At 39.2% G+C, this 12500-nt stretch overlaps 2 protein-coding genes and 2 long non-coding RNA genes across 5 annotated transcripts in view; all 4 read right to left on the reverse strand.

The window, feature by feature from the left end:
- The window catches only part of LOC146488051 (uncharacterized), a 30219-nt gene that overhangs the window by 801 nt on the left and 16918 nt on the right, over positions 1–12500 (reverse strand). Inside the window, exon 2 of one of the 2 annotated variants that reach the window (XM_085119724.1) lies at positions 166–412. The exons of the other annotated variant lie outside the window; for it this stretch is intronic. Within the exon in view, the coding sequence (XP_084975850.1) occupies positions 166–382 (217 nt within the window). The 5' untranslated portion in view covers positions 383–412. The remainder of the gene's footprint in view (positions 1–165; positions 413–12500) is intronic. 2 annotated transcript variants of the gene reach the window in all.
- LOC146488052 (uncharacterized) lies at positions 2047–3642 on the reverse strand. Its single transcript, XR_014866613.1, has 5 exons — positions 3566–3642; positions 3356–3440; positions 2902–3055; positions 2711–2784; positions 2047–2367 (listed from the first exon to the last, which is right to left on the reverse strand). It is a non-coding gene; the product is annotated as an uncharacterized LOC146488052 (long non-coding RNA).
- LOC146488053 (uncharacterized) lies at positions 8943–10339 on the reverse strand. Its single transcript, XM_085119685.1, has one exon. It carries the CDS (start codon positions 10261–10263, stop codon positions 9220–9222), a length of 1044 nt encoding a protein of 347 aa, XP_084975811.1. The 5' UTR covers positions 10264–10339; the 3' UTR covers positions 8943–9219.
- Positions 11467–12500, reverse strand: part of LOC146488054 (uncharacterized) — a 1149-nt gene continuing 115 nt past the window's right edge. Inside the window, exons 1-2 of the long non-coding RNA XR_014866615.1 lie at positions 12315–12500; positions 11467–12075 (exon numbers count right to left, since the gene is read on the reverse strand). The exon at positions 12315–12500 is cut by the window's right edge and continues 115 nt beyond it. This is a non-coding gene — a long non-coding RNA (uncharacterized LOC146488054). The remainder of the gene's footprint in view (positions 12076–12314) is intronic.

Here is a 12500-nt window from a genome sequence, read left to right on the forward strand (position 1 = left end):
TTAAAGGGTTGCTTAAAGACGGTAAAGCTCTCTTTGAAATTTCAGTGTTTTGACAATTACCGGCATTACTTAATTGCATAATTTTTTTTTTGCTCTCATTGAAATGTCAGTGTCGTCAGTAGCACAAATACAGGAATTCTTTTGTTTAATTTTCCCTAAAATTACCTTGACACAACAAGTTAGTGTCATTGCCTTGTCTGCCTTTTGGGTGCTCAACTTCCTTGACATGGTTTGTGCACAATTCTGCACTTGTGATGTCTTTCTCACACCCCCTGAACAGACACTGGAAGACCTTAGGATACTGTGCCCCTTCAGGAGGTATCCAGCGAGACCTTGTGTCGAGGTGTAGTTTTGTTTCAGCATGTTCCCACATGTCACACATCTCCACTATGTTAATTGTTGTTGTTGTTTGCTGTTAAAATAATGGAAATGTTGGGTTTTATTTATTTTTTTGTGATACGTGTTTTTTAAGGTGTTTAGTAGGCAACCAATTTTTTTAAGGAGCTGCTGGTAAATCTGGCTCCAGGTTCTGGTAGTTACAATGCTGTCAGGGTTAATGGGTGCACATACTTGTGCATGTTCAGGCTTCTAATTAAATGGTTGAGTGGGTCCCAAGCAGAAACATCACGCATAGATACACTCATACATGTAGACAGAGATATACATATACATATGACATATACGTAATTGTGCAGTTCCAGAAACCCCCCCCCCCCCCTTCCCAACGGTAGGTTTTTATTTTAATCCCCGCCCTTTCGATTTCCGTTCCAGAGGGTTTATGATGACCCCCACCCCTCCGGAATTTCTGAGTTTATAAAGCCCCATTTACACGGCAGAAAATTTTAGGCACGGCTCGGATGAAAGTGGTACACGTACCAAAAAAATATTACTGATTACTCATTTACACATCCTTTTTTCTACCGTGCCAAAGGATGTGAAATTATGATTTTGTACGGGTAAAAGGCTCAACATCTCGGCCAGTGTACTCGATTCTTGCCTAGTGCGCATGCTGCTTCCTCTGTAAAAACATGGCGGACAGAAAGCTCTTAGAATTTCTTCTCTAAACAAGACTGCGTGTGTTCCAGCAGGAAATTCGGAAATCGACCTTTCTCTCGTCTACTTTACAGAAGAATAGAAAAAGGCGGAGGTACAGGTTGTTTTTTATTGCATCAGTTCTGGGTTGTACTTCGTTTGAGCACAACATTGGTTTCCAGCACAATCCAACATCGGACAACAGATGTCCAACTTTGGACCACTGAAGTTTCCAGTGTTGGATAAGATGTTTCCAACATCGAGCTTCTGCAAAAATCCAAGATTGGACAACAGGTTTCCAACATTGGACCACTGAGATTTCCCATGTTGCACGAAGTGTTTCCAACGCTGGATTGATGGGTTTTCGATTGCTGGGATCACCACAATCCATTTTAATTTTTTTTTTCAGTGTTCAAGTATGTAAAAATCTTTTTTAAAAAATCCCAGGAAAAACAGGTAAGTGAAGTCTAAAATATAACCGAAAATGAATTTTTATTTCACAACATTAAATGTTTGTTAACAGCAACATCCTTAACTCCCGTATCTATTTAAGATTTACTTTTTTTGTTCATCAGACTTAATAAATTGGTGTTTTTAATTAACATCAGTTTCTTTTGTAAAATAACAAAACTTAAATGTCCAAATTTATGGAAATGATTGTAATCTGACAGACGTAATATCATCTAGAGTAGAAGATTCACTTTCTGTTTTTTGATTAATCAGCAATTTCACATCAGTAATCCTGTTAACCTCCCTCCTAGTTATATCCCTGTAATTAGTTTCCGAATCCCCAACATCAATTTTACATGGCCGTCTTTCACCAATACCTTTGCCGGTGGTAGTAGGCTTTGGTATTTTCCCTTTGATCTACACTTGACATTTAATGCTTTCCCTAGTGGCAATGAATGCTTTTTAAAATGAACAGAAACACCGAGAAATACAAGTATGATGGTCTCTTCAATATTGCTGCTTGGTTCCCGTTGAACATAATGACCTCGTCATCTATTAAAAAACAAAATGATAAAATGCACAGGGTCACAACGGTCTACTATGATCATGCAAGTGTTGCATCACTTAGTTTATTGCTAATTTTTATTTTGACTCTAATCTTAGATTAGGGTAATCATCCTTTGAGCCAGTTGGCCCTGGTTACATACATAGTGAATACATTGCTTGTGTCTATTATGATAGTTGCACAATACAATGATACAAACCTTCAGTTGGTGTCCTGTTACTTGATGGAGAAACTGATACAGTTGAATTGCTGTTTGAGGTGTCTCCCTCACTTGGTGATTCAACCCCTAACTTCGCACGTTTGGCTGGTTTGTGAGAGATCTAAAACATACAAGATCAATATTAAGACTTTGGTAGAGGAAGACAGTTCCATGAAGCCAGTTACAAAAGTATTCTCACTTATTCAGTGGTCCATATGCCAAAGACCCAACAATTGAACCCCCCCCCCCCCCCCCCAAAAAAAAAAAAAAAAAAAAAAAGAAATTAACTTGTGTGTGCTTGGAGTAAAAAAGTGGTGTTCCTTTTTAAAGTCTGTTTTAGTGAAAATACTGTAACTGGAAACTATTTGACACTACCCATTCACTGCTGACATGGCAGATTTAATGCAAGTTAAGATCTATAATTTATTGAAGGATTTCCTATGCAATTGTATGATAACCATTACCTCATAGTCATATCCATACTCAATCTTTCGATTTTTTTCATGGAACCACTGTAATACATGACTCCTACTAGTATCTGTAAAAGCCACATTTTCCTTTTAATAACAAAAAATAAGCTTGTCGTTCACGATGGAGATTATAAAGCCAATGACTATCTTAACTTTGTGATTAGATATGAACCTGTAAAGCTTACCTCTACCAAATCCTATTTCTGGGATTGAGCATGTTGGCTCCATTTGGGTAATGAATTCTTCCATTTTCAACCAGGCACTGGCACTAATCCTTTTACATGAATTTTTGAATTTCCAGGCCAAAGTAGGCGAGCTTTCCAGTTAAGAATAGAAATCCTGAAGAAGAAAGGATCTCTGTAATTTAAGACAGCTAAACAAAAAGTGCATTATAAAATGCATGATTTTCTACAGCAACCTTCCTTTGATGATAAAATAATAGATTCGCTGTCAAATAATATGACAAGTTTTATCAGCTAATAAAAGTAGTTCCCAAATTAAACAAATATTCAACATAACTGGCAATCTAAGAACAACTTCAACTAGGATAAATAACATGGGACATACGTTTTGAGGAATATCTTTGTTGTCAACATACTTAGGTGCGGAATTTCCAAAGAAAGGCTCCTTAAGACTTACTTTTCCAGGTAACGCACTTTATCGTTTGCTTTCCAAGTGGGCCTGTCTGCCTTGGTAATTTTCCTTTTCCACACCTTGCCATTATCTATTTAAATATGAATATATCACGTTACTAACAGTGTACATTTTCCACACCAAGTGATCAGATGACTGATATTGAGAAAAAGCAAAACTTATAAACAACAAATACATCCAAGAAATATCAATCACCTTCTGATTTGGTGCAAGCTGTCTCCTCCTGTATACATGTGAGCTCGTTTATTTTCTCAAATACTTCTAACCTCCTTAAGTCTGCTTTCTTTTAAGGCAATACAGTGTCTTTCCAGTTATGTTCTCAGCCTATTGACTTTATGAGAAGACTGTTCCCTGAATTACAGTAGGAAATGTTGTTTTGCCAGATCCTGTTGTGAATGACATGGTCATGGTTAGAGGAGCAGCAACTGATGATGTATGGATCGAGAGCAAGGGTGGTTGCTTACAATCTTCCTCAAAAATTTGTGTCAGGACGTTTTTTTTGAGAAAGAAGATGAGATCTGGATTCCAGAACGGGGCACTCACAATCAGAACAGCTCCTTTACCAGTATACTTGCTATTGCAAGTGGCAATTGGCTTAGAGAGTTTGACAGATGGCAAGAATGCTAACAATCTGGTATTATCAGGGCATAAACTGCCTTGTTGAACTTTGTTCAGAATACTGTTTGTAGGGTTGTTAGGTCAGAAAATGTTTAGTCACTAAGTTTTCTTTTATTGAGTTTTAACAACTACTGGTAAACAACTTTCACAGGGTTTGAGCTCGTTTTCTTGCCTCAGGAGACAATTTGCACCCTTGGTTGCTTACGCAAAGAGACAAACACGCAGTATGAGTGGACAGAAAGAATTTTATTTTAAATGTGCCTACAACTAAATGCAATGCTACCCTGACAAAAAAAAAACATGAATGAGGCAATGCAGCTTTATGCACAAGTGTGTAAATGTATTATAATTCATCTTCTAGTTTTACCATTCAAATTTTTGCACGTTTTTTGTGGCAACCCGGCGACACATTAATGGTTCAATGTTGGGTTTAATGTGCTGTTGAAATGGGGTTTTCAGACAGTAGTTTCCAGATCAGATCTAGCCCTATCAATAAAGTAATGTGTGGTTCCAGAAATTATCCATACCCCCACCACGGAGGGAATTGGAAATTCCAGAGGGGTGGGAGGTCAATGGCCCAGGAAATTCCAGAGGGGAGGAGTGGTGAATCGTTGGATAAGTTTCTAGAGGGTCAACTTCACGTTCATGTCAGACATAGTTGTTCAAAATTGTAACTTACCAACTTCGCAACTTCGTAGATCTTTCTTGAAGACGTTATTTTGTTTAATTTGTTTAACTGTTTTAAAGAAACCCTTGTTATGTTAAAAAAATATGTTTCCCTTCTCCGGAAAACCTTTGTAAGCGAAGTACTCCAACTGAGACAAGAAATCTATGTCTGCGTTGCATGACTCAGTTATTAGAAAAATATTGCTCACTGGCAACAATTGAATTTGTCTCAATGTATAAAGGGAAAATTTCGTATTGCTATAAAATGAAAGCCCCAATTTCACATAAAACATTGAAATATTTGTTTGTTATTTTGGTATGCTGTGTAGAGTTACAGGCAAAGGTCAATTCCCGGGGTCAATTATAACTGGTTTCTCAAAACTGACCCGTGTTCTGCTTGTTAAAACTTATTTTTGTTCAAAGTATTTCAACTCAAAGTCCAAAACTATTAACTTAATTTCTATGCCAAAATTCCACAAAATACAGCCAATTCGACATTCTTTTAATGCGTTATTGATCTCATACAAAATTTGCATAAGAACGTGAACATGCTAATTTCGTTTTCCCTGTTTTACGGCTCCATTTCGTCTGCGGTGTCAAGTTACGATCTGAAAGGTCAATTTGTCTCCCTGCCCTGCTAATGCTTATTTTGTCCAAGCTATTCCGATTCAATAGCAAAACATTATGACTGGTATCAGGAAACTCCCACACTGATCCGCTCCGACCCCCAACGACTCCAAACCACGCACGTTGACCTTGATCTTGTCATACACGACTCGCAGTTGACCTGGTTTGTCCCCTATTACATTTGGCAGCTTAAGAAGATCATCCATATGTGCCGATATGATCTGCTGGGTTTTGCCAAACCGTTCATGTAGTATGTCGACTGCAGCCTTGTAATTAGATTCTGACAATGTCAGCCCTTGGATAGCTCTTGCAGCTGGGCCCTCTAACAGTGCATGCAGATAATTAAACTTATCAACGGGAGACAGTTCAATGCTCTTATTTACAGCACTGTCAAAACTATCCCAAAATGAAGTGAATTTTGTAATCTCACCGTTGAATTTGGGGAGCACTAACTTTGGGAGACATGTCTTGGTCGGCATGGCTTGGCTATGATTTGACGAGATGGGTAGAGCTGAAATATTCAGCGGCAATTCATTCTGTAGATGCATATTTTGTCCCGCCACATGGGAAGACGATCCGCCATCTTAAATTTCTGATTGAGTGGGAAGACTCAGTGATGATTCATTTTCCAAATAATGATTCTCTTCTGCAACGGTTGCTGGAGACGATCCTCCACCTTGATTAGACGATTGGTTAAAAGCAACTGACGATCGATTTTGAACATTAACAACCTGACCAGTGGTATGTGACGAAGTCGACGAAGGTCCATCATGAACTTGAAGCAAAGCTCATTTCTAGAATTCTCGACCGTATTTCGTCCGCCAATTTGATTTCTAGCTCTATGTCATCTATTTTGCATAGCTGCGTAATTTCGTCGTCGAAACCGGTGAGTAGTTCAAGTTTTTCCTTCAAAACTTGTTCCATGATTTTCAATCGATTCCATTTCTGCGCATCGATTTCATCTCCTTCAAGTATACCTTTCCCTTCATTGATGTTTCTCCTCATGACTGAACGATGTCCCTTTCATTTTGATCTCAAACGAGCCAACAATAACGTCTGATCCTCCGACATGATTTATAAACACTGTAAAAAGACTATCAAACGAAAAAACTCACGAGTCTCTGCCCCACCTTGGGCGCCATGTTATGAACGAAAAACGACAAGATTTATTCCAAAGAACATGTGACTAAAATAACAGATCACGTGATAGATCCACACTTGATACACTCGCGTGGGTATACGCAAGTGTATCGAGAGAATATAAATTGCCATCAGTACTTCTTAATACTTTGAAGATCGTGCCATGTAAAAAACAGGTTTATGGTCAGTTCATTCCATGGTCAGATAGCTCCAAGTCAGATCGTTCCAAAAAAAAGTCAGATCGTTCCACACTATAGTCAGTTCGTTCCACTTAGGAAGAGTCAAGAAAAGATTCTTACTCGATGAAAATGTAAAGAAAAATGTCCTGCTCGATGTTTACTTGACGGAACGAGTTAACATACCGGAAAGGCATCACCATCTCTACTGAGTGTATTCGAACTAACCGCCGTTTGTAGGTACTCTGGCAAATATATTTCCTTCGGAAAAGGCACTTTATTTAAACTTTTAATTGCACGTGTTAGTCTTAAGTCTAATTTATCGAAAACTTTGTCGGTTATGCAAGATCGAACTTCAAGGGCGCCATTTCTAATTTTTGTATAACCCAGTCCCACTCTGTAATGGTTACCCTCTGTGACAGACCAATTTATTTCTAATTTATTTTAGTTTAAACAAGATAATGAGTATTTGTTGATCATTGCTTCGTTTTATTTGGTGGCTCCTAAAGGAGCCATTTGTTTTGTGTAGTTTTCTTCTATTCCCTCGGTCCATTGAGGTACGACACGCTTTCAGGAGGCGTTTGGCTGACTGTTGGTTGGCTTCAAACTGGTCCCACAAGTTGAACAGCTTTGATTGTAATTCATGGTACTTGCGGCGCTGAATTCTCTTTAACTTCTTGTCAGATACAAGGCGGATCTGTATGGCGGTAATTCGGGCTTCTCTGTGCAGGAGCTGAACAAGTAGGTACAGGGGTAGCTGTCCACGTCCAGAGGCTCGGCGGTTGAGGCCATGGTGAGGCCAGGATCTTCGATAGGGTCAACTGCAGGTAGGTCGGATGTGATGTCAACAGACTGGACAGACTGAACGGAAGGTGGATTGTAGACAGTGGACTCGAAGTTAACAGGAATGCTTTCAGCAAGAGGGATCGGCTCAGCAAAGTTGCATGTTGAACAGCGCCAGTCAATTGTAGTACCGTTTTTGACTACATCGCGGTAATCAGACTGGCATACTCCGGTGCCACACTTGCGGTGTCGCCAATGGAGACAACCATCACACTGGAGACCTTCTTGACAGACTCTGACTGGCTGTTTGCAAGAAATACACTTCGTCGACATAACGGAATAACTCGGAATGAACGGATTGACGATGACGATTTGACTTTGACTTGTTGTGGTTGCTGATTAAGCTGATATGAATAACCCTCAATAAAGTGCCCCTTTTATACGCTTCCCTAGGATCAAAACTTTCATTTCGAATAAAACGCGCGATTGGATTTGATAAATCGTTTATCTGACAAACAATAGGCATGAAGTGAAGTGTTAATGAATTAAAATTCTCACCTCGAATTAACATACTTCACACATTGTTTTGTTTAAGTTCATACATTACGCGTGGGCCTAAAGCGTGTGAGGTTTTATTTAGACTGACGTTCCTCTTAGTTCACGCTGGCTACTACAGAAATGTTTTCTGTTGGGAGGGGGAAGGGGGTGGGCGCGTATTAACATTATTGAATAAATACAGTATTTTAGTTGCGTGCAATTTGTACTTTATAGTGTTCGCCACTAAAGGTACGAGAAAATAAACTAAACGTAAGCCGCTAATTCGGGAAACTGGATCGAAATCCACCAATCACAGTGCACAAACCCGACCCCAATCAGCCAAACGTTGTTGATTTCTTAGAGGTCCGCAGCAGTGAATGATGGCTGTGAAAAGCGTAAAGGTTGGTTGAATCTTGAACTTCAGACTCAGCATGTTATTGAAAGATGCAGTAAATCAATCGTAGTGAGTCTACTATGACCCAATGAGTTGAAACTAATAAAGATTATTTGCAGGTAAGCAATTTGTAGTCAAAACGAAGTTCACACATTTGTGCCTGGGTCATTATTGGTACTCAGTCATATTTGGGATGAAATAAAACAGATACTCTTTCTCGTCGTTCTGATCGATCATATAAACAGTGCTCAGAACTTTCACTCGAATAACTCTCGTGGAGCAACCTAGAGTTGATCTATCATGTAAACAGTTCATCGCCTTGATCGATCGTATGAGCAGTATTCGGTCATGGTTGTAGTATAAAATCAATACAGTCTGATCTTTCTGATCGTTCATGTGAGCAACTGAACTTACATTCGAATAACACTCGTGGAGTGATCTATGAAATATTGAAATATTTTTTATCTGACCATTTCTAAGTGGAACGATTTGACTTTATTGTGGAACGATCTGACTTTTTTGTGGAACGATCTGACTTTCCTGTGGAACAATCTGACTTGGAAAGATATGACAATGGAACGAACGATACCAAAAAACATAGTTGGCCGATATGCATATTCCGTTATTTGTAGACATTGAAAGTGTCATAACCGCAAGTCCCTGCAAACAAATCAAATGAAATATTCTTCATCTTTAGTTGTTCAATGTATGCTTCATATATTTATTATTTGCTATCATTATCTTTGAACTGAACATCACTTTAAACACGGCCAGAAATCGACTACTTAAGTTATGTTAACGGACGGGATTAATGAAAAACTTTAACTATTCTCGTAATCAGTGCATATATTTGACCGGACTGCTTACTAATTTCATAAACAAACTAGCCTTATAAGTGTTCAGATTGTTCACTCAACCTTATATAACTCTTTGATGTCTCTTAAGAAAACTTTAAACATGTCGCTGTCTTTATGTTTGTAACGCCAAATAAATTCGGCTAAATATGATGAGAAATGTTCTTTTCGTGTTCCTAACATGGGAAGACTTGTCTTCATGTGCCTCCAGTGTCCTTCTTGCTTGTTTGTGTTGAATCCTTTGCTGTTCACGAACTCCTTAGAATGGTCAACAGTCTCATGTAGGTATCCATTTTCTGATAGTTTGGAATATGATTTCCAACAGTCTGATACGATTAGAGTTCCAGGCGCTATCCACTCTTTAATAATAGGCAGGAGTGTTGCTTCACTCCTGTCTTCTACAGGCACTAGGAAGCATTTTCTGGATTCTTCTTCTATCCCTCCAAATACCCATTGCCCTTCTACTCTATGCCCGCGATGGTACTTTCTTTTGCCTACTTTACTTTGGTGAATTTGAACTGTTTTTCCCGGTCCTCCGATCTCCTCACTCTTTTGTAACATCGTGATTTCGCATGTTTTTCTACAGAAACTGTCCCAGTCCACGGCTTTGTTGGGATTAATATTCAACTGTCGCCGAATTTGCCATTGACTCAAATCTTGACACCACCAGTACGTAAATTTTAGTACCTCCTCCAGCGTTAAATTGCTTTGTTCAAACCAGGTACCCTTCCTTATGCTTAAGGCTTGTTTGTGATGCCTATTTCCTGATTGTTTTCGACACTCCCACCTGAATCCATCCGAGCGATCTTCACATTCCACCAGCAACATCTCGCCACATCTCGGACAATTCTGCTTTAAGGCAATAAGCCTCTCTTTCATCAACCATTTTATGGTCAACTCCTTTGTCATAAGGACATTTTTAAGCAGTTCATCATAAGTCACGAATACGCTCATGTCATCCCAAACATTTCCCGCTTTCTGTCGCTGATAACTTCCTTTGCTCTCTCCGCACTGAGTTCCAGCATCCTTAAAACTAATGCCACCCATCTGAACTCCTATATTTCGATAAATTTTCTTGTTTGCGCCGCAAAACAGCATTTTCTTAAGATTTCTTTCGCCTTCAAATGTACTTGACGTCCTTCGATAGAAGCCAATTCGCGCCGGTTTCGAGAAGCTGGCTTAATGTAGACAAAGTAATTAGTTTCTAAAGAGGCTGTTGTGCTGCATCGGCGGATAAGTGAAACACTTTGTTGGTTATCAACTTGAAGTTGATATAGGTAAATTAACCGCCGTACTGAATATAATTTGAAAAGCTTACGTCTCGAGCGTTAGCCCTTCGTTGCAGCAATGGACTAACGCTCGAAACAACAGCATTTCCACTTCGTGACGGCGGTTTATTTACCTTATCAAACATTTTTCACCTTCACGTTGACATTCAATTAAAATACAATTCTTACAAGTTACCGTAAAAGATCTAATAAATGTCCCCTCTCTTATGAACGCCTCCTATCTAGTCAACGCCCCCCTAAGCTGGCAAGTTTGTATTAAAGGCCCCTCTCTAACAAATGCCCCCTGTCTAATAAACGCCCCCCTTCCCTGAAAACCACACATAAACTAGAAACAGATCAATCAATTTACTTGCGTTCTTGCTTAATTAACACCGGTGTCCGATAGCGCTCTTTAATGTTCTTGATCACTGTGCTTAGGATATCAGCAATTTTCTTTCAGCTTGTCCTAGCATTGTAGCATCCCGGAATTACAAGGACTACTTCATGTTTGACTTTATAGTCTCCTAAAGCTCTCTCATTTAGGTGTTTATAATACCTTATTTCATGAATCACACATTTTCTTTTGTTATTCAACATCCTTTATTTAACTTACATACTTCATGAATATTAAACTAACTGAAACGAGGGATTTATACAGATAAATCCCTCATTTACATTAGCAGTACTGCGAGAAACGCACACATCAGGTTGCTTCTATTGTTCTCCGTTTCTCACCTAAGTGTGACGGTACTAATTAGCCGGCGTTTGTCCCCTTGAACAAAGGATCGCCTTCATGAATAATTTCATGAAATAAGTCAGATAAATACCTCGAACGTCGGTATTAATCCATATACATGTATATGGATTAATACCTCCATTCTCGGTATTTATCTCTTACTTATTTAGGTTACCATGTTACAGTTATTAGAAGAAACGCCTCTCTCTTTTAAACGCTTCTTATCTTTTAAACGCCCCCCTTGGACCCTTGAAATTCAATAAACGCCCCCGGCGTTTATTAGATCATTTACGGTAATCCATTAGAAGTCTTCTTATTCATGCTGTATTTCTGTTGTTTTTTTTACAACTGCCTTTTGTGTAAGCCGACAATTAACAACTCATCTGCCATTTGGAATAAACGTTGTAATTTATAATCGTAGCGACTTAATTGCTCAGTGATTAATGTGACATTTCTCACGATTCTATTCATACACTCCTCTTTCATTATTTCAACTGATCATGTCTTGGAGCAAAAGAAGAATGTCACCTTCAGTTGTTTTGTTTTTTGCCATTATACACTCGGATCATTGCGCTAGTTGTCAGGGTGCACATGCACTTATGCAGTCAACATGATTAACCCGTATGCCAAAATAGCAAGACAGAGCGAAAAGACTTGGGCTCCTTTTCACAAGAGTCTCTTCAATGCAGTTTGATTATTCAGAGCTATTTTCCGCTGAAGGTTATTCATTTTTAGAACACAAGGCAAAGTCCATCGGCAGTTTTATTGGCTACCTCCTTCCCTCGATTTTGACCGGCACTGCATTTGCTCTTGGAAATCATGGTGCTCAACTTATGGTTGGTTCTCATATACAGCCCATCAACCTCTTCACCATCTTCATTGGCCATCCAGGAACGGGCAAGTCTCCTGCAATTGAAAAGATAATCAACCCATTATGCGAGAACAGTGACATCAGAAAGGAGATTCTAATCAGCAGGTAAACCTCTTCAGGCCTCGTACAATTCCTTGATAAGCACGGGAAAGCGTTTGTTTGCTCGCTGGAAATCTATGACTTCTTAATCAAGCTTCTAAAAAATGAGGATGAAACAGCATCAGGGGACATTCAACTTCTATGCAAACTGTTCAGTGGAGGGGCCTCAACTTACCACTTCGCCATGGAAAACACGTGAGATATTGAACCAAACACGCCATTCTGCCTCCTTGGAGCCACCCAGCTTCAGAACGCTGCCAAGATCATAATTATACAGAATGGAGCAAGGACATGGCCTTTTAGATCGATTCCTTGTCACGATTCCATTGGCACTTAGACCAACACCTGAGCAGCTTGATGA

Source organism: Pavona decussata, unplaced genomic scaffold (genome assembly GCF_977016875.1).
Source record: "Pavona decussata unplaced genomic scaffold, jaPavDecu1.1 SCAFFOLD_11, whole genome shotgun sequence".
Taxonomy (NCBI): domain Eukaryota; kingdom Metazoa; phylum Cnidaria; class Anthozoa; order Scleractinia; family Agariciidae; genus Pavona; species Pavona decussata.

Bases quoted from the DNA above. Each gene is read 5' to 3' on its own strand.
- LOC146488053 (XM_085119685.1), bottom strand. From the start codon at position 10,263: ATGCTGTTTTGCGGCGCAAACAAGAAAATTTATCGAAATATAGGAGTT.